The 21,646-nt window shown below is 43.1% G+C and overlaps 1 protein-coding gene across 3 annotated transcripts in view; it reads right to left on the bottom strand.

The window, feature by feature from the left end:
• evlb (Enah/Vasp-like b) overlaps positions 1-21,646 on the bottom strand; it is a 36,309-nt gene that overhangs the window by 4,679 nt on the left and 9,984 nt on the right. The window contains exons 1-4 of one of the 3 annotated variants that reach the window (XM_084030820.1): positions 20,649-20,874; positions 7,079-7,247; positions 6,238-6,415; positions 1,420-1,486 (exon numbers count right to left, since the gene is read on the bottom strand). In XM_084030820.1, the coding sequence (XP_083886946.1) occupies positions 1,420-1,486; positions 6,238-6,415; positions 7,079-7,247; positions 20,649-20,743 (509 nt within the window). In that variant the 5' untranslated portion in view covers positions 20,744-20,874. Of the gene's footprint in view, positions 1-1,419; positions 1,487-6,237; positions 6,416-7,078; positions 7,248-20,648; positions 20,875-21,646 lie in introns of those variants that run through there. The other 2 variants (XM_084030819.1, XM_084030821.1) reach the window with 2 other exon arrangements.

Raw genomic sequence — 21,646 nt, 5'->3', positions numbered from 1 at the left:
CACAGACGTAATCCTTTGTGCCAGAGGTTCGGTTTTAGTAGACAAGGGATCAGAGAGAGCCGTAACTCCCATCATATTTGTTCTCTTAAGCTCCGGCATTTGGATGAACCAATAAGAAGAGCCCAAACAGGTTTAAAAGCAGCAACAAAGACCCAGTTGTGGGTCTGAAGTCTGTCTCCAAGTGCAGTGCTGCTAAGTAAACCATGGAAGCTGCCTCAAGCATCACTTCAATACTACTCATCCACTATATTTTTATTTTTTTTGGGGCCGGTATGATTCAGAAAAGAGGAACATCTTGTGTTTTACCCGTGTGAGTTATTCCTGGACGGCAGGCGGATGAGAATATGAGAGAGTAGACATGAAAGCCATTAAAAAGCAGCCGTCAGCGTAGCTGAGCTGATGACGGGATGTCAAACACACCGTTCTCTACTCAGAAACCAAACACTCGTCGTGGACTGGGTTCACTCCAAGTTCGTCCGCTGGTTTGGAGATAATTCAGTTAAATGTTCCGAGCCATCCTCCCTTCACTAATATACGACCAAGTCTCACCGGTAAAAACCAGTGAATGTCACATCACAGCTGGACAGGTATACGAGACTCTTTCCTCTTTTTCTTTTTTTTTTTTAAATCTGTTTTTTAGAGTCACTGCTCCTCTCTTATTCAGTCATCTCATCAACATCTTGTTATGATGAGCAACAACAAGAATACACTATTTTCTGCCACATATTTGGTTATTTCACGCGACAGATTTTCTGTATTTGAGGGTTTTTTTCTGTGCTTGTTTGAAATAATAATAATACATTTATTTATAAAGTGATTTCCATCAAAGTACAACAAGAAGAATATAAGAGTAAAAACGATGAATTAAAAACAGTAAAATAAAAATATAGGACCGGTCAGTAAAAACAAGAACAGAAACAAATTACAATAAAAAAGCGCGACTCGGTTGAAAGTTTGTGAGTTCCGTCCAATCAGAGTTTAGCAACATTTATCGTAAGAATAAGGTCTTCTGTAGGCCAACGACAGAAAGTTAGCATCGTATTGGGATTTTGGATTATTGCAGAAAAGAAGCTCAACAAACTAAACAGCCAGATATTTCCTTCAGAAGTAGGAGGAGACCAAAAACAGAGCTAAAAGGAGAGCAAATGCTGCCGTTTCTCTTCATCGGCTAGTCGTGGAATTTAGCAACTTACAACCATATGAGTGAGTTAGTGTTTAGAGCTTGTTGTGTCAAAAAAATCAGTTAATACTCGTTTAATGTAACAGAGAAGTACTTAGATTAGATTTGTTTTTTGCCCATTCTGAGCTACTGTTTAAGTGATTTTGCACTAAAGAAACATCCTGCCAATAGATCCCCTAAATGCTACACAAGCTGCCTTTAAGATGAAGTTTTCCTTTAAATATTTAAAACATATTTACCTCGCTCTCTGAACCTCGATCTCATCTGAAGTTGGTCCGTTCTGGACTTGGCGCTGGACAGCTGGACCTAAAGAACCCCCAAATGAAAGGGAAGAAGAAAAGATATGCGAAGTTAAAGCATAATAATCCCTTACAAGCAGCGTAATGTTGATTTAAAATTAGTGCCATTTAAGACAATTAACTACCGAATGACAGGGAATTAAACAGGAGTTATTCATTAAGTCCTCTTCCTTCTGTAATGAGTTAATGTGATGAAAAGCATGCAATGAAAAGCATATTAATCCCTCACTCCGGGTAATTGGTTCCTCCACTTGTCGAGTGGAGCACAACACATAAAGAGAGAGCTGCTTGGCTGAGCCACGACCTTTAATGTGTCTGAGAACAATAAAGCCATCAACACACAGATAAACCCCTTTAGAGGTATCGATAATGCCATAAAAGCTCAAAGATGCTCCATGCCAGCTTCTTTCTTTCATCAGAAAACCAGCGTTTTGCATCAAACGTGAACTCGGTGTGTCGACGGAGGACGCCTGACTCTCCTCATCTCGCCATCTCGCTCATGATGCGATTGGAGCTACAAGGCGCTCGGATGTAATCCGTTTAACACCGTGAGTGAGATCTGCAGGAGGAGCGCCAGATAAGGGATGTAATTAATTGAAGACGCGATACGGTCGAGGACAAAAAAAGAGGGACGTCAAACTCGTGGGATTACAATCAGATCATCGTCGGATTTCAATGAAACTTTTTCTCATCGTCTCTGAACTCTTCTGGGAAGAAAATTAATCTTTATCTTTCCCTCTCGGGAACAAGAACTCAGGCTCACATTTGTGGTTTGGCACCGGCCTTCTTAGGCTTTTAAAAAGTTATTGGAACCGAGGAGAAACTGAGGACTTTTATTTTGGTGATGTATGATTGGTTTGGGATGAAACGCCAGCGGAGAGTTGCTGTCGTGTGAAACCAAAACAAAAGGTGTCCTCCATCTGGGGTCGCGACCTCTTCGGTCTAATGAGAGGTGTCCCTTACAGTTTTACGTCTCTCATGGAAATGACTCACCATTGATCAAGTAACAGAAACTTCCAAAATAAAAGACAAAACACGCGACTCACGCCTGACATCACCAACAATACACACAAACTAACGTATAACAACTGCTGCAAATACTGTAATGATTACCTGATGAATCAATAGATTCATTCATTTATTTTCCACTGCAAACTTCTATACACATCTATGGGACAACAATGTGTTATTTCCGGGGCCTGGAGTCTCTGCTGGTTGCCTGGCAACCTCACTGTGATAACAAGACAGCAAATTATCTTTTTTTACAGTTTTTATGAGCTGCTTCCAGTCGTTTCATGTCTCTGGGCTGTAGCTTTACATTTAACTAGACATTGAACTTTTCATCACTTGATAAATTACTTTAAACATGAACTGATAATCGCAATTGTCAATTAAATTCCAGTGGATCTATTGACTGACTAATTGTTTCTGGACTAATAAACTATTACATACACACAAGTCGACACAGTAAACGGCAAACAAACTGTTTCTGTCATTGTGTTGTTAATCCGATACCACTTAAATGTTTTTTAAAGTTTTTATTCAACTATAGTTGTCATTTATCACCGTTGATCGTAATCCCTATGTCGATAACGATATATATATATCATGATATAGCATGTTTTCTGGTATTTTCCATAAATAAGTAGTTTATATGAAACTACCACATGGTTTTGTGTGTGAATCAAATACTTGACAAATTAATTTCTAAGAAATTTGCGCTTGTTTTTTGCTTATTGTGACTTTATATCACAATATCTCGATATAACATTTCATCAGCAGCGTGATTCCACTGTAAGATGATAGAACAATCATATTGAAATATTCCTTTGCTGCATTTCATTCCTTCTCTTGTCTCTCTCCAAGATATCACTATGCAATAAATCAGAAATCAGCTCCATAACAGAGTGTGAATGTTGTCGTCTCTCAGTAAGAATCATAAACTGAGGAGTAACTTCGATCATCAAAGAACATTTCGCAGCACTTTTGTGCACTTTATTTAGTGAAATAACCGTTTTACAACCGTCTGAAAGGCATAAAGATCAGAGAAGCGATGTTCTTTCCACTCCGCTGACTCGATAACTTTGATGGACCGTTTGTTACTTTTTTTTTACCCAAGTTGGATTTTAAACATTCACTTTTACGAGAGAAAAGTAGCAATAAAAACATGCCCTTTCCTAAAAAGGAATGGACACCACAGAGTAGAAATAAGAGACACACGGAGAGCTTTAGTACCTACATGACATGCTGAAGAACAGGAACCGGCTGTAGCAGACACAGAGGCACTGGCAGACCCACATCCGACCATCTCTCGCCTCCAGCCACCCTTCCTCCCCCTCCATTGCCTCCCTCTCTACCTCCGTCTCTCTCCCCTCACCTGCCAGCCTCCCCCCTCCCCCTCCCACCCACGGGATCATCTGTCATCTCCCTGTAACACACACCTCCGGGCGGCAGCAGCAGCGCAGCGAGCATCTCTGGTTAATGTTTCTAAAAGGTCGGCTTTGTCTGGAGGCCGTACCACCATAATATATATATATATTTATATATATAGACCCGGCAGTTCAAACACAGAAGGGCTGCAACCTTAATTATTATTAGTATTAGTATTATTATGATATATGATGGTCTGCCATATTGTGTGTTTTGTAAGCTGCTATTGGGTGCTTGAATTTCCCTCTGGATCAATAAAGTATCTATCTATCTATCTATCTATCTATCTATCTATCTATCTATCTATCTATCTATCTATCTATCTATCTATCTATCTATCTATCTATCTATCCATCCCTCCATCACTAAAAACAAAATACAAAACAGAATCAATCAAATTCACAGATGCTGCTACCAGCACTCATCCGGGTATATTTACCCGATTAAAGACTCAAACAGTCATCAAACTGGAATCTCTCCATTTTCTTTTCATCTCTTGATAATTAAACATTAATCAACTCATTAGTTCAGCACTGGAGCAGAATTTGTCTCGTTTTTTTCAGCCCTAAACCTAAAAAAATGTGTATTATTTCTGGTTTGTTGACGTCGTGAGAACAAAACACTGAGGACGAAAGGTCACGTTTTGACCTTCTTACCACTAGAGGGGGCAGGCACACCTGCTTTTAGTGGGGAAACCCCCCCCCCATGTATGTCTTATGAGGTGTGAATGAGTCTTATAAAATCATTTTCAGCACACAGATGTGCTGAGATTAGATGTTATTTCACGTAGGAGGGAGTGAAACATACTTAAATACATGAATTCATTGCTTCTCTCTCTCTCTCACACACACACACACACACACACACACACACACAAACACGGCCATGAAAGCTGATATTCATTCTGGAGTATGATAGTGTTGCTCCCCCTGTACACAGAGATTGTGTCTCTTTACACAGACGGAGTTGCCGCATAGCTAGCTGGTAGTACAACTATCGGTTTAGCTCTCTGTCGAGTGTGTGTGTGTGTTTGCGTGTGTGTGTGTGTGTGTGTGTTTGCGTGTGTGTGTGTGTGTGTGTGTGTGTGTGTGTGTGTGTGTGTGTGTGTGTGTGTGTCCTCCTCATGTATTTGTGCACTCGTGTTTGGCTGCTGTCACTCGAGCCCCCTTTGTTCCCGGTCCCGTGTTATAAGGCAGATGAAAAGATCTGCTCTCTAGCACGGGACCCTGGGGGACGCCTTCTCAATGACTCATTCTAATTAAGAGGCTGGAGGCGACTGCAGGGGGAGACGCACTGCTGCTGCTGCTGCTGCTGCTGCTGCTGCTGTGACACTCACTCCCTCTATCACTCTATCACTCCCCAATTTACATTTGCCTGTCTTGCTTTTTATTACACACATGCATTCACATTTTCCTGTACTATTGGAGCTCCAATCACCACTGCAACATGTCCCTAAATGTTGTATTTTATTTTATTTGTGTATTCTGTATTTGTCCAGCATCTAATGTTAAGCGTCTTTGAGGACCCAAAAAAGGCACTTTATAAGTCATATGGGTTATTATTATTATATAAATAGACATTATTTCCCCACATTTTAAGGTGAAGCAGGAAAATCGAAGCCTGAACATTAAATAAGCTCATTAACGCCATCATAAAAGTGTTATTAATGACACCTGGGTTGCTGGATTTTTCCACATCAAAATATCCGCTGTGAAAAAGGTCTATAGAGGAAAGAATGTAGGTTTTCTCTGCATTCATTTTCACCGTCTGCTGAGGAAGCAGCTGTCGTGGCTTATTTTACAAAGTGTCCAGTAGAGGGGACTAGGTGTCAAAACGAAGACGCTCCAGCTCCAATACTGACGACACACTTATAGTCTGAGGCTGAAACAAGAGGACTTTAAAGGGGATTAAAAGTGGCGCCTCACATGGCGGAGGGACGTGGCGCCTAACTCACTGCGAGTCCGTCAATGGCTTCCTGCTGCACTCTGAATTTCTGTTGCATTATTGATATGTAGCATATTAATATTTGGCTGGATTTATAAACTACTGCACCAACAGCAGTGTGTTAAGAGAGAGGGGGAAGGGGGGGGGATATCTAGGGGGTGCAGGGAGTTCAGCTCACCCCCAAAATGACCTCCATCAAGATGACAACGAAGCATCGTTCAGTTAATTTTAATCTGCTTTTGTGATTTGTCCCCATGTGAGCACTAGAAGCCAATGATTACAGTCCGGCGCCCGAGACAGGAAGAAATGTGTGAGCCCTTCCTAAAATGAGGAAATCATCTAAAACTCCAAGCCTTTTTGATACACCCTGAAGGGGGAACGCACCTCCATCCTGAGCGCTGAGGACGTTGAGGGCGAAGAGCATGGCGTTGGAGAAGGTGGTGGCCTCCTCCTTGCTGGCAAAGTTGAGGCCGTAGACCTGCCGGGCGTCCCGCCATTGGTGGAAGGTCGGAGTGGCTTGGTTGTACTTGAGGCCCTTCACTATGGAGTAGTTGATAACCACCTGTGAGGGAGGAGGAAGAGGAGAAGTTCATAAAAGAACGGCTGCTTTAAGTGCCAGAGATTTCATTGCTCTGTGTTTGAAAGGATTTCACAATTTGTGTTTCGTCTCTTGAAGACACATTCAAGAGCAGCTTGTAATAGTTTTGGGGATTTCTGTCACACGTTTCATCCGGATTAGATCATGAGGAGCAAACTCAAGCTTTAAAGGTTGTCTCTTTGCAGCAATAGAGAAAATGAGATGAGGAAAAACTCCTTTTTCCAATTAACTAAGCATATCATTAATTATATATTAAAACACATGGATGGTAATTGCAGTCAAAATGCTGACAATAAATCGTATCCAAACTAGGATTTAATTGCGTGAAAATCATATGGAACTAATGAGACATTTGCTTTTGGAACGGCAGACAAATCATTAATGAAAAACACTATTTTCTGCTATTAAACCTTCTTTCAGTGACAGCTATTTTCTCTTTACTTCAAAAGAAAACTCACAATCACAATCCAAAATCGCCCGAGTCCTCTGTATGCTGCAACCCTCCCACAGCCTGATGAAATCCCTGTCTCTCTGTCTGCCTGTCTCTCTCTCTGTCTGTCTCTCTCTGGCGACTAAATGGTAAAATGTCCTCCACGTCTACGCTAACCTCGTCTCCTGTCGTGTTACCTGCTGGTCCTGCAGCTTGACGCCCACCACTCGGAAGGTGTTGTTGGCAGTGTTGTGGTAGATGTTGATGCGGCTGAATCCCTGCTGTCCCGGCTTGATGGGCACCCACTTCTTACTGGTGTCATCGTAGACCATGACCGAGGCCCGCGCCTGGCAGATGCTCTGCTCACTGGGGGGGAGGGAGAAGGTCAAAGGTGAGGAAACAGAATTCATTCAAGAAGCAGGAAAAACGTCAAATCAACCTGCCAAATAATTTCCACAAAATACTTCCAGTTAGTTTTAGACACGACTGGTGGCTGCGCTTATAAGCTGACTAATATAATTTTTGTGTTTCTTCTATGATGGATTTCACATTCTGTGAGCAAAATTATTGTTTTATGCACGTCATAGTTTTAGCTATTTTTTTTAGCTTTTTGGTGCAGAATCAGTGAAGTAAATAAAAGGCCAAGAGCATCGATACACGGCAATGCACGCAGCGACCTTTAAACCACGAAGCTGACAAATCAAAATATAGTAAAAAGAAAGGAAATCTGAATTAATATTAAAATACATGACATGTTCTGTCCACCTGTAAGTCCCAGGAAACCACAGCTCTGAGACTGTGAGACGTTAACAAGATTTAACATTGGCCTAAAAATGTCCAGTGTGGAGATGCTTTCTGTCTGAATCTGCACAGTTATCTACATTAAATAGAAAGGACGATAAAGTCAAAAAAGCAGCCCGAGACTACGAGTCTGATCGCCATTTTTAAAAGTTCCTCCGGGGTCAAATCTTCCTTTAATAGTGACGTAAGTGAGATAATTACAGTGAACAACTGAGTCTGAGCTAATCCTGTGTTACACTAATAGTCTAATCCAAATGTAATCAAGCGCCTGTCAGGCATCTGGCCACGTTCTTAATGAGAGGCAATCGCAATGTCTGTGTGTGTGTGTGTGTGTGTGTGTGTGTGTGTGTGTGTGGCCTCCAGTGATGGGTCGGCCTGATCCCCCATCTGACCATGTTTATCACAGCCCACTGAGGCTCCTGCTCTCTTTTTCCTTTCCCTCACTGTAACACACACACACACACACACACACACACACACACACACACACACACACACACACACACACACACACACACAGTTAAACCGTACGGACATGGCGTTTCATGACCTTCTGCCTGCATAGAGACATTGTTAGCATTTTGTCCGTTTGAGGCTAACTTTATTGCTGGAGGTTACGCTAAATCATGTAGACAGTATGCAACTTATTATTACGTTATAGTGGAACATTATATCAGAATGCTATGCAGTGCTATGTTTGCATGTAGCTTAGCTAATTTCAGTGACTTGCTAACACATACGGTAGCTAGCATTAGCTCACTAGCAGCTAACTTGTCCCTCCCTATCGTCAGCTTTGGGTGCTGAAATGACCTTTGACATGCAGAAATCTAGCATTTTTACATTCTGTTCAAGTTTCAGCCCTCGATGCTGTGTTCGTGTTTACGCAGCTAACAGCCGAATTAAGAATTACAAAAAGTATGCTAGCTAGGGCGTTTTGTTGTTTGATCTCAGGAGAGTGTGTTGCCGAGACAGAGAAAGTGCTTTATCTCCAGATAGGTCCGTCTGTAAATGTGATTAAAGTGTCAGACAGAAAACAGGTCCAATATTTACTTTGATGACTAAATAATTGCTCATAATATGTGTATAGAAACCCAGTTTGAGGGGTGGATTTTGTGTTTTAAGCCAAGATGAACTTTTTTTTTTTGTGCATCTTAATGGCGTTTTGCTCTAGCTATTCCTATCCAAGACCTTTTTACTCACATCATTGACTAGCTGTTGTGTTTTTTGGTGCAACTGTCATGTTAAAACTCAATTTGCACAAACAACGTTTGACTACTTATAAGAATAATCCATCATAAACAAAAGGGGTCTGAATATTCAAACATTTGTCTTTACCTGATGTCTTAATCTTTTGACTGTCAGTGATTGTTGCCAGACAAAAAGGGCCATGTACTGACTGTCTAGCAGGGGTGGAAAGAAAACCTAGTGGAGGAACAGAGAAACTATTTTGACTTGCAAATGAGATTAACGAGAAGAGTCCCATCTGTGTCTTTGCCTCGTTGCCAAGCTAAAATTAGTGGATCGACCCCCGAGGCCACGTGAAAGAGCTGCGTCAGAGAAGAGAGAAGGGAAAAAGGATAAAGAGGGGAAATTTCTTGGCTTGTAGAGTAGCGTGTGAATGCAGCATGAAGCAGTCATGAAACCTACGTAATAAGGATAAGGATTATGTTTCTCAAAAAATAAAGAAGGGATAGTTTAATGTTTGGAGAAAGATGCTTATTTTGCCTTCTTGCCATTCATACCACTCTAATGTCTGTGTTAAGTACAGAGCTGGGGCCTGGACACAGTTAGCTTAGCTTAGCATAGATAATGAAAGCATTGGGAAACAGCTAGCTCAGCTGGCTCTACCCAAAGTTTAAAAAAATACACATACCACTACGTCTAACTGGTTAAACTGCTATGTTTGAATCAAGCACTCGTTTCAACACAATAAAACACTCTACACTGCCTTTACCTGTCGTTTGGTGCTAATTAGGATGTGCTAGCATGCTAACACTAATGGTGAACATGGTAAATACTTGTTAGCATTGTCGCTTGGTGTATGTTAGCATGCTAAGATGTTGCCGTGCTCAAACACAGTCGTTAGCAGAGCTGTAAGCATGGCTGTGAACTCTTTGTTTGATTTTCACAGATTAAACAAAACAGGTTACAAAATGCTAATTTTTGAGCTTTAAAAGGTGACGTAAAGACAAACGTTTTCCTGCTAATCGCCTCTAGGCTTGATAGATGACATATTTTTGGTCGTATCAATCTTCTCATCGAACTCGCAGCAGGAAAGTAAGTAAGCCAATTTACCCAAAGTGTCAAACTATTCCTCGAAGTAGGAGTGTGAGTTTTTAAGACAGTGATATTTTTCTATTTTGGCAAAAAAATGACTTTCCAATGCCGAGCGATCCCTCCTCACTGAAACCTCTACAGGATTAGAAATGCTGGCTCTGCAAGCAGGCCAGACCTGAGCACACATAACATCCAATATCAACACATTTATCCTTTCTGGTGATATTATGCATGAAAAGAAAGAACCGGGCTAACATTAGGATAAAGAAAATAAACGGTGGAGCCAGTAGGAAGAAGCTGAAGCTGTAAGAGCAGTGAGTCTATTCAAAACTACAGAGAAAATCCTCCATATTATACCCAGCATGCATGCATTTTAAGATGGAGTTATTAATAACTTTCTCCCAGGTCTTTCTCTCCACACACACACACACACACTTCATTGCATTAGCGGTTTTCGATGTGCACACACTTGAAATGAGCCCGAGCACCAGCAGGGCAACGATGTGTTTAATTTATTTTCTTTAACTTGTCGACTCTGTTAATTTTTAAAAAGGGAGTTCTTGGCAACTAGCTGAAAACAGCATCAGAGGCCCAGCAGCATGAATAAATGAGGTTCTTGGGCTGAAAGAGACTCGTGGAGGAAAAAATGGAGGAGAGGACGGGGAGATGGAGATGGAGATGGAGGAGGCAGTGAGAAACAGAGGAGCGGAGGCAAAAAGAAAACAAGTTTCTCTGACAGACAGTTATGGGACGATCACACACACACAAACACACACACTCAGACACACACATGCACAAAAACGCTGCACAGCAAAGATCACTCCACACAACACCCGTTGAAAAATTAACAATTGCTGCACAGGACATAAATAAATCAGACGCTTTGGAATGCACCTTGACACACACACACACACACACACACACACACACACACACACACACACACACACACACACACACACACACACACACACACACACACACACACACACACACGCTCTCTAAATGCCATCCTCCTCGGCCTGTTCATGTCGGTGCTGCAGCAAATCCAAGCTGACAGGGACAGACAGAAATCTCGGAGAGCTGCTCAGGAATAGTCTTCCAGTGTCGACGCCGTCACCGTCACAGAGCAGGAAGGAAAAAAAGATGTTCAACAAGGGGCCGCCTTTTTCAGCATCATAACCTTGAGATAGCAGACGGAAATGACCTCACCGGAGGCAACACGAACACGGACAGAAATGCATGCGAGGTGAAGTTGAAGCACGTGCAGTAGAAACTCAGTTTGACAGTTTCTAGAGTTCGCTGCACACAATGATTTGTGGCTTAAATTACTTTTAATGCAAAATCACATCATTACCATAAATATGTTTTTGGATTGACTACTCTGATCAAAAAAACTGTTAAGTTAATAGGTCTAAGGTCCCATTAATGAGGGTCTGTAATGATAAAGCACATGAATTATTCATCCACACTGCTGCATGGTTGCAAGGTTTATAATAATAATTGCTCAAATGCATAATTTTTCTCTACTCGGCGTCTCAGGTCACTGCTCGGTTAATGGGATTCTCCAAAACTCCATCCACCATTGTTGCATTGTTGGTTTTTTTTCCTCTCTCACACAAACTAAAAGGTCGGATGCAAACGCTTCGTGCAGATCCTCCATCAGTGACGAGGCGAGGAGAATCGGCTCACACCTGGACCGGCCACTCTATCCACTGTTTCCTTCCCCACCTCTATTTCTGGGGCACTTCCTGTCGGCTCGCACTCAATTAACCCCCGCCGGCGTCACGCCCCTGATCCAACACGACATCTGTCGGAGGAGAGGGATGCGCTTTTTTTTTTACTCACACAGGAAACCAAGGTAGATCCAAACAGATGCAGGAGAGAGAGATATGGGGAAAAACCCTGAAGCATGAAACGATAAATATCACTTTGATCCTCTCGTCTGCTGATGCCAAAGATGGGAGGCGAAATTTTAAATATATCACAATTACGTTTGCAGGTGGAAATTCTCACACTTACACGTGATTTACTGCTGTTGTGTAAATTGGTTTCACATCTGGGAGAAAATAAAAGTGCTTATCTATTTATAACGTCATTAAAACTGAGAGAGAACAGACAGTTTTCATTCATTTTCAGTTAGAAGAGACTCTTAATATCAGCTCTGAGTCAGTTATGAGCCTTCGGTAACCGCACCGTTACTCCACTCTCTCACTGTGTGTGTGTGTGTGTGTGTGTGTGTGTGTGTGTGTGTGTTACACTGATCTGTGCTGTCAGAGGGCCCTCGCCCATGACTCGGCCTCCGTCCACGCAGCAGCTCGTGCACCAGCCTGCAGACATCACAACATCAAAGCCGTTGTGATGCTCCACTTTTTCCGGGGCCTCCGAGCTCCAGGCAGCGGTGCACCGACGAACAACAAAGAAGGAAGTCGTGCCCGAAATAGAAGCGCAGACACACGTGTCGCTGCTTGCAAATTTGTGTACACACACACACACACACACACACACACACACAGTGCAGATTCATATAGTTGGGCTACACTCTGTGTTTGGATGAACGAAGCCTGCAAAGGGAACCAATCGGTGGTGATGAGGCTCAAAAAGAGTTTGAGACGGTTGGCGTGAGGGAGATTTTTTTTCCGGTCTCCTCGTATTTTACATCAGGACTCAGTTTTACCTGCAACAAAATAAATAGTTTCTCCAAAACTGGTTAAATGAGTTCTTGTTGAGCATTTTCAGCTACTTTTTAATGTTTTTTTCATGCAGGTGGAAATGTGTCAGTGAATGCAAAATCAAAATTACGGCTTCCGTCCACAATGTGATCGCCTTGGTATTTTTTATCTTCTTTGACATTTCTGTGATATTATCATAATCATGAATTAATTTAACATCTGAATTCTTGATTTAAAGCCAAAAATATTGTGTTTTTATGCCTCCAGCCATTATATTTGCACTCTTTCCTTCAGGACGACTGAAGTTCTTATTTCATCTTGTGAAACATCAGAGAGGAACAGTTCTTGTTCTCATTGTTACTTGGCCTCAACTTTCTATAGCTGCTTCAAGAGGAGCCGTGAAAGCAATTTCACAAAGGATGTGAAAATCACTTCCAATTTGACCCTACACAAAAAAAAATCATCCCCAGGTCGCTGCAGCGAGATGAAAAACATCAAGAGTGCCGTCAACAAATAGATCTTTAATTGACACCAGAGAAGAAAATGATTTTTGGGTGTATTTTCGGGTTTTAAGCTGAAAACGTGAGTTTAAACGTGCATATTTATACTATTATAAAGCACACACTTGATCCTCATTGACATGTGTCATAAATAAAGCGCTGTTAACTGTTGATGACGTGACCTCTGACCTCTTGAGTTTAACTCTTTAAGAGACTAAAGACAGAACTCTATCCAACCTGCAGGTCACGGAGGGGAAACACACCCGAGCAGACAAGCTGTCTGACGATATTGCCCCCGGACGGGAAACCTGCCAGCGAGGCCGTCGTTAGCAGATCAAAACGTCATGAACTGATTTGATGGATTAGCTTATCCAGTGATGCTGCGAGAAGCCAGAAACGGGAGATTAATACACAGTAAACCTCCCGATGACACACCAATCAAAAGCAGCCGTACGGCCCACTGCCCTGAAGTGACGGGGAAACGTGATTATATCATTATGGAAGCTGAGGTGCGTCGCAATGTAGTGAAAACAGACAGAACAGGAGGATGCCACACAATAGATTTTAAATACGGCGGATAATGCACGTATTAGAAGTGTAGTTAATTGGCACTTATGCAGACTGTAATTGTGTTCAGTCATCCGTGAAGACTATCAATTATAATTTTGCTGGTGAAACTGTGAAAAGACATCCCTGCTCTTATTGAAAACTGAAATATGTGATCGGCTTGTCTCTCATCTGGAAAAACAAACCCTTCTCTCAGCCGCCACACAATCGGTACAGCGAGCCGGAGACTCTCCCCGAGCAGCTCCTTTATATTTCCACATTTAGCTCCAACACTTCTGGCTGTTCTGCCGACTCAGCGGCCCTTTGAGTTCATTCACATCACTTTTTCAAGGACATATTCATCTGAAGAGACTTAAGTAGAAATAACAAGACAGGCAATCAATTGAGGATGTCACAGTTTGCATCCAAATGGTTTAAAAAATGTCATTTAATGAGCGTAAACCTTGACGTAGTAAAGACTTTTTGGGGGATTTGTGGTTTGCAATGAAAGAGGAGGAGAGAGGATCATACTGGTGTCTTTGTGTCCCGCGGCCAGCTGCTGCGAGGGAACAGCCAAATCCAGAGAGTTAGCTGGCAGAACAATCGTCACCACAAATTGTTTTTGTCTCTTTGTCTAACTCTCTTTACAGAATGCTCTCTGTCTCCCTCGACAGAAGCCGAACCACGGAGAATCCAGAGCCGTCCAAACGAGGGCGCACAGAGAAACGTGTGTGTTTCTGCACGTGTGAGCAATCATCTGCAACATCAAGGCTGCAGGAAAGCAGAACAGCTGACAGCTTAAACATTTATAAGCGCACCGGGGCAAAGCTACATTAGCAATGAGCCGCAGCTAAATATCAGCTTTCATAGAAAATGGGATAAACGGAGCTCAACAGACACTGCGATCCAACCGCGGCAGCCAGTTGGCATAATGAGGAGCCACTTTGGGGGGACGGCATTCATTTCCACTCCAGTCTGAGTCGACCAAGAAACACTCATCAACCATTGACTTTGGTGAAGAAGATGCAGAAGAGAAAATGGGGCTGCTGATGGCCGACTTTCAAACAGTTTTATAACTGTTATAAAAAAGAGAACCAAGTTACCAAAACCAAATTACTTGACTTAGAGCCAGAAAATGGACATATTTTAACAAACAGGTGTTTTTGCATGCTTAAGGCCATTTATCAGAAACGACTGAGGTTCATATTTGAGTTTCGGAGTGAAATATATGGATTATTGGATGGACTGGCATCATTTAGCGGCCCTGCTGTACAATATCACAGAGCTATATACACAAAATATACAGGAAAATCAAATATCACAATATTTTTGACCAAATACTTCGATATCAATATGCTTTCTTAAGATATTTGCACAAGGAATTGTTGATAAATATAACAATAATACAGCCTTTACACCCAGGAAAGGCAACACGTTTGTTTTTAGACAATTATATAATATATATCATATCACATATCGTCTGATATCAATATATTAATAAACTATGTCTATATTAAACAGTCCTATATAGTTATAGACTTGAATCTGGTCTGCTTTATGACTCCCTGACAGGTTAATGAGGCTCTTAAAACAGCACTTTTGATGCAAATTCACATAATCACATTAAAATATCTGTATCATTAGTGCCCGTGATCTAACCCGCCATCAGGCTTCAAGACTATTTTTGGTTTATTTCTTTGGTTATTTTTGATGCAGAACACCTCAATGTGATGTGAAGTCTGCGACAAAGGTTATTCAGAAGCATGCTAATCAAACCGTCTGAGTGTGTGTGTGTGTGTGTTCTCAGCATGTGTGACGCCACACACACACACACACACACACACACACACACTATGCTGCCTACTGCTGAGGCCGCGCGAGAGCACGCTAATCTGTTGGCATGACAACTGGAGTGGAATATTCGCTTGGCCTAGAAAATATGGCTGTGAAGAAAAGATGAATGAGCAGTGAGATATGAATAAAAAAAAATAAAAAAACAGCACCATAAGCCCGTCTGCTCTTTAATTACAGAGCCGACTGTCTCTGCAGCAACACAGTCTTGTCTCATCGCCTCACCGTCAAGCGTGGCTGCAGCTGTGTGCGAGTGCGATGCTCGGGAATGGTGTTTGAGCTCTAACCGCTGGGCCATCGCCTCCGAGGCAGACCATACAGACCACATATTTATAACTGCTTGCTGTGTCTACTGTACATGTTGCCATAAGGGGGAGTGGGGGGGTTGTTGTTCTCTTTTCGGACCGCTAATAAAGCCTTAAACGTCTCCGACAAGTCGGAGAGGTCAGCCGGGACGGACAAAGCCACGTCCATAAAACAGGTCTGAATTTACGGTTTAATTCCAGCTGAAAGCTTGAGTGCAGCGATGAGGTCTTCTTTTTACTGCTTGCTCCACATGAAGCATTTAAGAGTTTCCTCCAACCTCCGAGCGCTAATACTGAGACTCCAAAAAACAAAACTAAAAGAAGAAGCAGCAGCAGCACAGCAGTGGGGAAGCTTTGTTGGGGGGGGGGCAGAAACAGGAGGTTCAATGTGAGATCAGGTACTTGATACTCTTAAATTTGGCTAATAAAAACATGTAGCATTAGCGTGACAGATAAGATCGCATTGCTGTAAGATTAAGTTTAAGGGGTGTCTAAGTGGATGCTTTCATTTCAGATCTAAAAACTCGAAAAAGGAGTCAAATCTAAAAACTCATAAAAAGGAGTCAAATCTAAAAACTTAAATAATCTCGTAAAAAAGGGGTAAAATCTAAAAACTCGTAAAAAGGGGTAGAAACTCCTAAAAAGTGGTAAAATCTTGTAAAAAAAAAAGGGGTAAAATCTAAAAATTCATAAAAAGGGCTGTTGTCAGCAAAATGTCTGGTAGACCAGGTTTAATATTGAGTCTGATCGTCTCAACCGTTTGTCTTTACACCGTCTTCTTACCTCCTAACTGATCACGAGAGGAGACGCCTGGCTTAACAATGAAATTAAACATTCTGACCTCACTTGGCTTACATCAGAGTGGAAAATAACCGAGGGACCGGAGGATTTAGACTTTAGGATGGTCCTTTATGTCTCGGCAAAGACGGCCAAATCCTCTGACATAACGGACGCATCGGCAGAGACAACACATGGTCAACAGATCCCTGATGAGTTAAACAAACACGTTAATCCGCTGCGAGTCAGACTCCCGTCCATCACACGGGTTTCCACGCAGAAGACATTTGACGTCCTGCAGGAGAATCACCTTAAAGGCAAATTTATTTGTAGAGCACCTTTCAACAAGAAGGCACTTCAAAGTGCTTTAAAGGGATAATTCCACATTTTAAGGAAAAACAAAAGGCTAATTTTCCTCTGAGAGTTAGATGAGATGGTTGATATTACTCACATACTGTATTTGTCTGTTAAATATGCAGTTACAGCCAGTAGCTGCTTAGCTTAGCATAGCATAAATAGCTTGGCTTTGTCAAAATTTAAAAAACGAACCCAATCATTTAAGATCTAAAAAGGTGCTATTAGATTTTTCACTTATGGACAGAGCCAGGTAAACTATGCTAAGCTATGCTAAGCTACGCTAACCGTCTCCCGGCTCTAGTTTCATTTATAACAAACACCAATAAGAGAGGTATCAATCTTCTCGTCTTAGTCTCGGCTAGAAAGCAAATAAGTCTATTTCTTTAAAGGACATTCATGTGTGCTTTAAAAGGCTTCCAGACATTCGTGGGAATCTCGATCTAAGCTTAATTTGCTGGAATGTTTAATAGAGAATCTAGAGCCTGAGGGAAGTCGTCTACCTCCAGCTGAAGCCAAGCGCTACACTGTAAACATATTAAAGGGAATCAAACTTTGTAAATACATAACAGGAGGTCAATCATTCTCCCAATCAACCCAGGCAAGAGCCAACTAATTAAATGTCGGGGCTGAGAATATGGACGCCATGCTGAGAGGGAAAAGAGACGAAATGAAGAAAAGAAGAAGAAGAAGAGATAGACAAATCAAGACGGAGGCAGGAGGACAAATCGAGGAGGCAGAGAAGAAATACAGAAGAATGTGCGTAATAGCCCTTTAAAAATGCATGTGTCTCCATTTGGCAGAGGGGGAAAAAAAACTTCCCAGCAGAGAGAAAGCTGAAGGCGAGAGCTCGAACACTCAGATTGTCTGAAACAAACACGTCCTTAAAGAAAGGAAGGAGGAAGGTGAGAGCGAAGGGAAACCGAAGAGGAAGCTGTGGCGATGGCCCGAGGCGGCGTTCTCTCTTTCCCATGATGCCGTTCGACTGCTGCTGACTGCGACGCCTCACACACACAAACACACACACAGCGGCGACATGTGAGTTTACGTTTACTGAAGCCCATTAGGGTTAATGCTCTCCATCACAGATGAAGAAATGACCTGAGAGTCTGCATATCACACACTCAACCTCAATTGACGCTCTGCGAAGCCCCGCCCCCTAGAATGCACTGACCAATCGGAGCATCTGCCATTCTGACACCTATCCTCCTCTATGGAGTCTATATGAAACAACCACTTGTTTATATATATACTCTTAGTATTATAATTAATGCTGTGGTGTAATGATTCTTTCATTTAATTAAGAACTGTGGTGCAAAACAAACAAGCGAAAGGGCCGACTCGTGTCACAGTGGATCCAGTGACCCAGAATATTATTATTATTTCCAGCAAGGGGCTGAATAATAATAAATGTCAAAATAAATAATGAAATGACTTCTGAATTTGTGCAGCTTTGTTGGTCTACTAATCATGCAAGTAGGGAGGAAGCAGGTGGGACTAATGGTCACTATGTGGTGGATATCACACCTGAAGATAAAAGTGGATATTATGAATCCATTGCGTTTGTTTTTGTCAATGAAAATAAGACTAATAATAAAAAAAAGCCACTTTAGATTCCCTTTCTGAATAAATATCTCACCGCTGGATCTTCTCAAGAAGGAAAACTGACACATCAGCCAGAAGGTTATGTGTTTTTCTGCTTGGAGCATAAAGAGGCACTGAAGCAGAAAGTCCCTCCTCTCTGAATGAGTGTGTGTGTGTGCGTGCGTGTGTGTGTGTGTGTGTACATATACCATACACGTATGGATTGGCCAGCACTGGTTGTCATGGTTATCTGGCTATACTGCGCCTTCTTCTTCGGTCACCATGGAGCCCAGGCTGGAGCTCCATCTCCCAGCATCCCTCAGTAAAGCTTTTACAGACGTGACCAAAAACCACAAAACATCATCAAATATGTTTTCTTGTTTTTTCCTCCACAATCACGTGCGTTGCCCTTTAATTCCACCTCCAGCCATCGGACTGTTTCACATATACAATCCACTTTCATTTCCTTTTGCTTAGCATCGCTTCCCTCACCATCCCCCCTCTCTCCCTCTCTCCCCTGGTCTCTTACTCTCTCCATCTGATCTCCCCCACCTCTCCTCTCTTTCCATCGCTCTTAATCATTTCACATCTCCAATGTATTCCCTTCTTCCTGCATCTCACTCACCTTGCTACTAATATGCATCGATGCTGCTGCTGCTGCTGCTCTCTAGTATTTTCCATTTCCTGTTTACACCGTGCCGAACTTCAACAGCCAGGAAAATAATACCACCGGCGATTAATCTGCTCAGAAATAGATACAGCTGTTTATTTATGTGCATTTTCAGTCAAATCTCTCTCTCTCTCAGCTTTTCTAAACAAGTATTCATTGCATAAAAATCAGATTTGTGAAACATTAATATTGCTTAAGGGCCTGGATTGGTTTTGTGAAAACACATTGCACTTTAAACCTCTTTAATCTCTTCAAATGCATGCAGGGGTTTGTGTGTGTGTGTGTGTGTGTGTGTGCCTCTCTTCCAGTGAAGAAGAGGAGAGGTGTGAGGCAAACAGGAAATGTGTGAGACTGTTTCTTTTTCTCATTAAGGCTGCGGTCCGCACATCAAACTCTGATGTTTGCCGACATGTTTGCCGAGGTCACCGAGGTCAAACCGCAGTGGATCAAACCTGTGGAATTGTTTGTCCGGCTTAAAAACACTTCTGGCCAGACAGTGAAATACAAACCTGGGCTACAATTAGACACACGGTAGCACGTTCAGCTCAAAACGTGAGGATAGCTTTGATTAATAGAGCCTGCTGCTTAGCTGTGAACCCTCGTCCTCCCCGTGGAGACACCGAGGGAGCTCGGCCAGGCCGTGATAGTGACACGCTGTAGCCTCATAAAGCTGCTCCAGCAACCGCCAAAACTAAAAGCTGCTTAGCGCCACAAAAACTCCGGCTGAGTCGCTTAAAGCTGCACTAATCAGAGCTGTTAGGAGTCGCCGTCGAACGTATCGGGCACAAGATTACAGGGACGCAAACGCAAAGGTGGCGCCCCGAAAACGAGTGAGCTCCGCTGGATTGAAGAGGCGTTTCTTTACGTGGACTCCATCCGGCACAATCACACCTTCAACGAGACAAAGAGCAGGAAGCTGTTGCATCTCTGAGCATGCGTCTCAGCCACCATGACGGCAGGCGTCGGCTGTGGATGCAACAAGCACTTTGTCCAGCGTTGATTGGCAGGAAAAAAAGGGGGAAAAGACGTGTAAACGCACAGAGAACAAAAGGGGCCACAGATGCAGCCAATAAGAGGGCTGCAGGGTCCTGGAGGTGGAAGTGTAACAACAACTACAGCACTGTCCCCCCCCCTCTCCCCGGCTGTCCGAAACTTGGCAAGCTCAATCAATGCCCTCTGCTCCCTCCCGGGAGTCCAACACTTTTATGCACAGCTATCACATTAGCATGCAGCCCCATCCCCCTGCAAGGGCAACCAGCCGCTCGCAGCATCGTTCATCACAGAAACGCTTCACACGCACAATACAGTCATTCTGGGTGGATCCCACCTGACAAATGGGGATGACATCACACCCGGGTGTCTCCACCATTCAGGGCTGAGTAACCCTCGTCTATTGATAACATTTTTTCTTTAAAAAGCACCTTTCCTACCTGACTTTGAACTCCGTGAGCTGAGGCTGTGCCCCCGGGTCAGCACAGTAGATCTGGGGGAAGTAAAACCGGTGCGACTGCAGGTTGATGTCCATGGCGTCCACGTTCCACGACCGCAAAAATGTTAAAAAAAAATGTTGCTTTCCCTCCTTTTTTTTGTCAGTCCTGAATATTCGCCGATGACACTTCCGCTAGAGGTCAGAGTTCAGTGCCAGCATCTCCCCCCCCCCCCCCTCCTCAGTCACCTTCGGCTACAGAGAGCTAGGAAGGCATCCCTCCTCTTCTTCGTCTCCTCCGTGAACATTCAATCACTTGGTCCGAACGAGGCACACTAACCTATTTCCCCACTCAGCAGCCGGGAGAACAAAGATGACTCCAGTGAAAAAAAAAACGATGCTGCCTTCTAAAGACGCCGAAAAAATAAAAGGATAATCCTGTTTCGTTTTTTTGTGGTTCATCAATTCATCCTGTAGCAGGTAGAGACGGGGAAATGAGGAGAAATGGAGGAGGATTTGTGAAGGAGAGGCTTACGGATGTGAGAGCAGCTCTCAGCCTCATACAGAGCCGACTGAATGGGAGATGAGAGTCCTTTGGTTTTTACGCTTCAGAGACAGAGAAGGGGGGAAAGAGAGAGAGATGGGGAGAGAGAGAGAGATTCCCTGTGCTGTGAGGCGTTGCCCTCGCACTGCCTCTCCTCTCTGTGTCTCATTGGATTACCTCCTCCCTCTCCATCCCCTCCTCCTCCTCCCACCACCCCTCCCATCCTCCCCTCCCAGCTGTGACAAGAACGATGGGCCGCCAGCCCCGGAGGCTGCTGGTCCTGCCCCTCCTTCTCCTCCTCATCCCTCCCTCCCTCCTCCTCCTCCTCTCTCCTTCCTCCTCTCCCGGCTGCCAGATTGGTCAACGCGAGGATGCGTAAGCTTGCATGGAGGGAGGGGAAGGCGAGGTGAGGAGGAGGAGGAGCAACATATTATAATTCCTCCTCGCATATGATTTTA

Source organism: Eutrigla gurnardus, assembly GCF_963514095.1.
Source record: "Eutrigla gurnardus genome assembly, chromosome: 16".
Lineage (NCBI taxonomy): Eukaryota > Metazoa > Chordata > Actinopteri > Perciformes > Triglidae > Eutrigla > Eutrigla gurnardus.
Note: the sequence above shows the minus strand (reverse complement) of the source record. Positions and strands in the feature narration are given on the sequence as shown.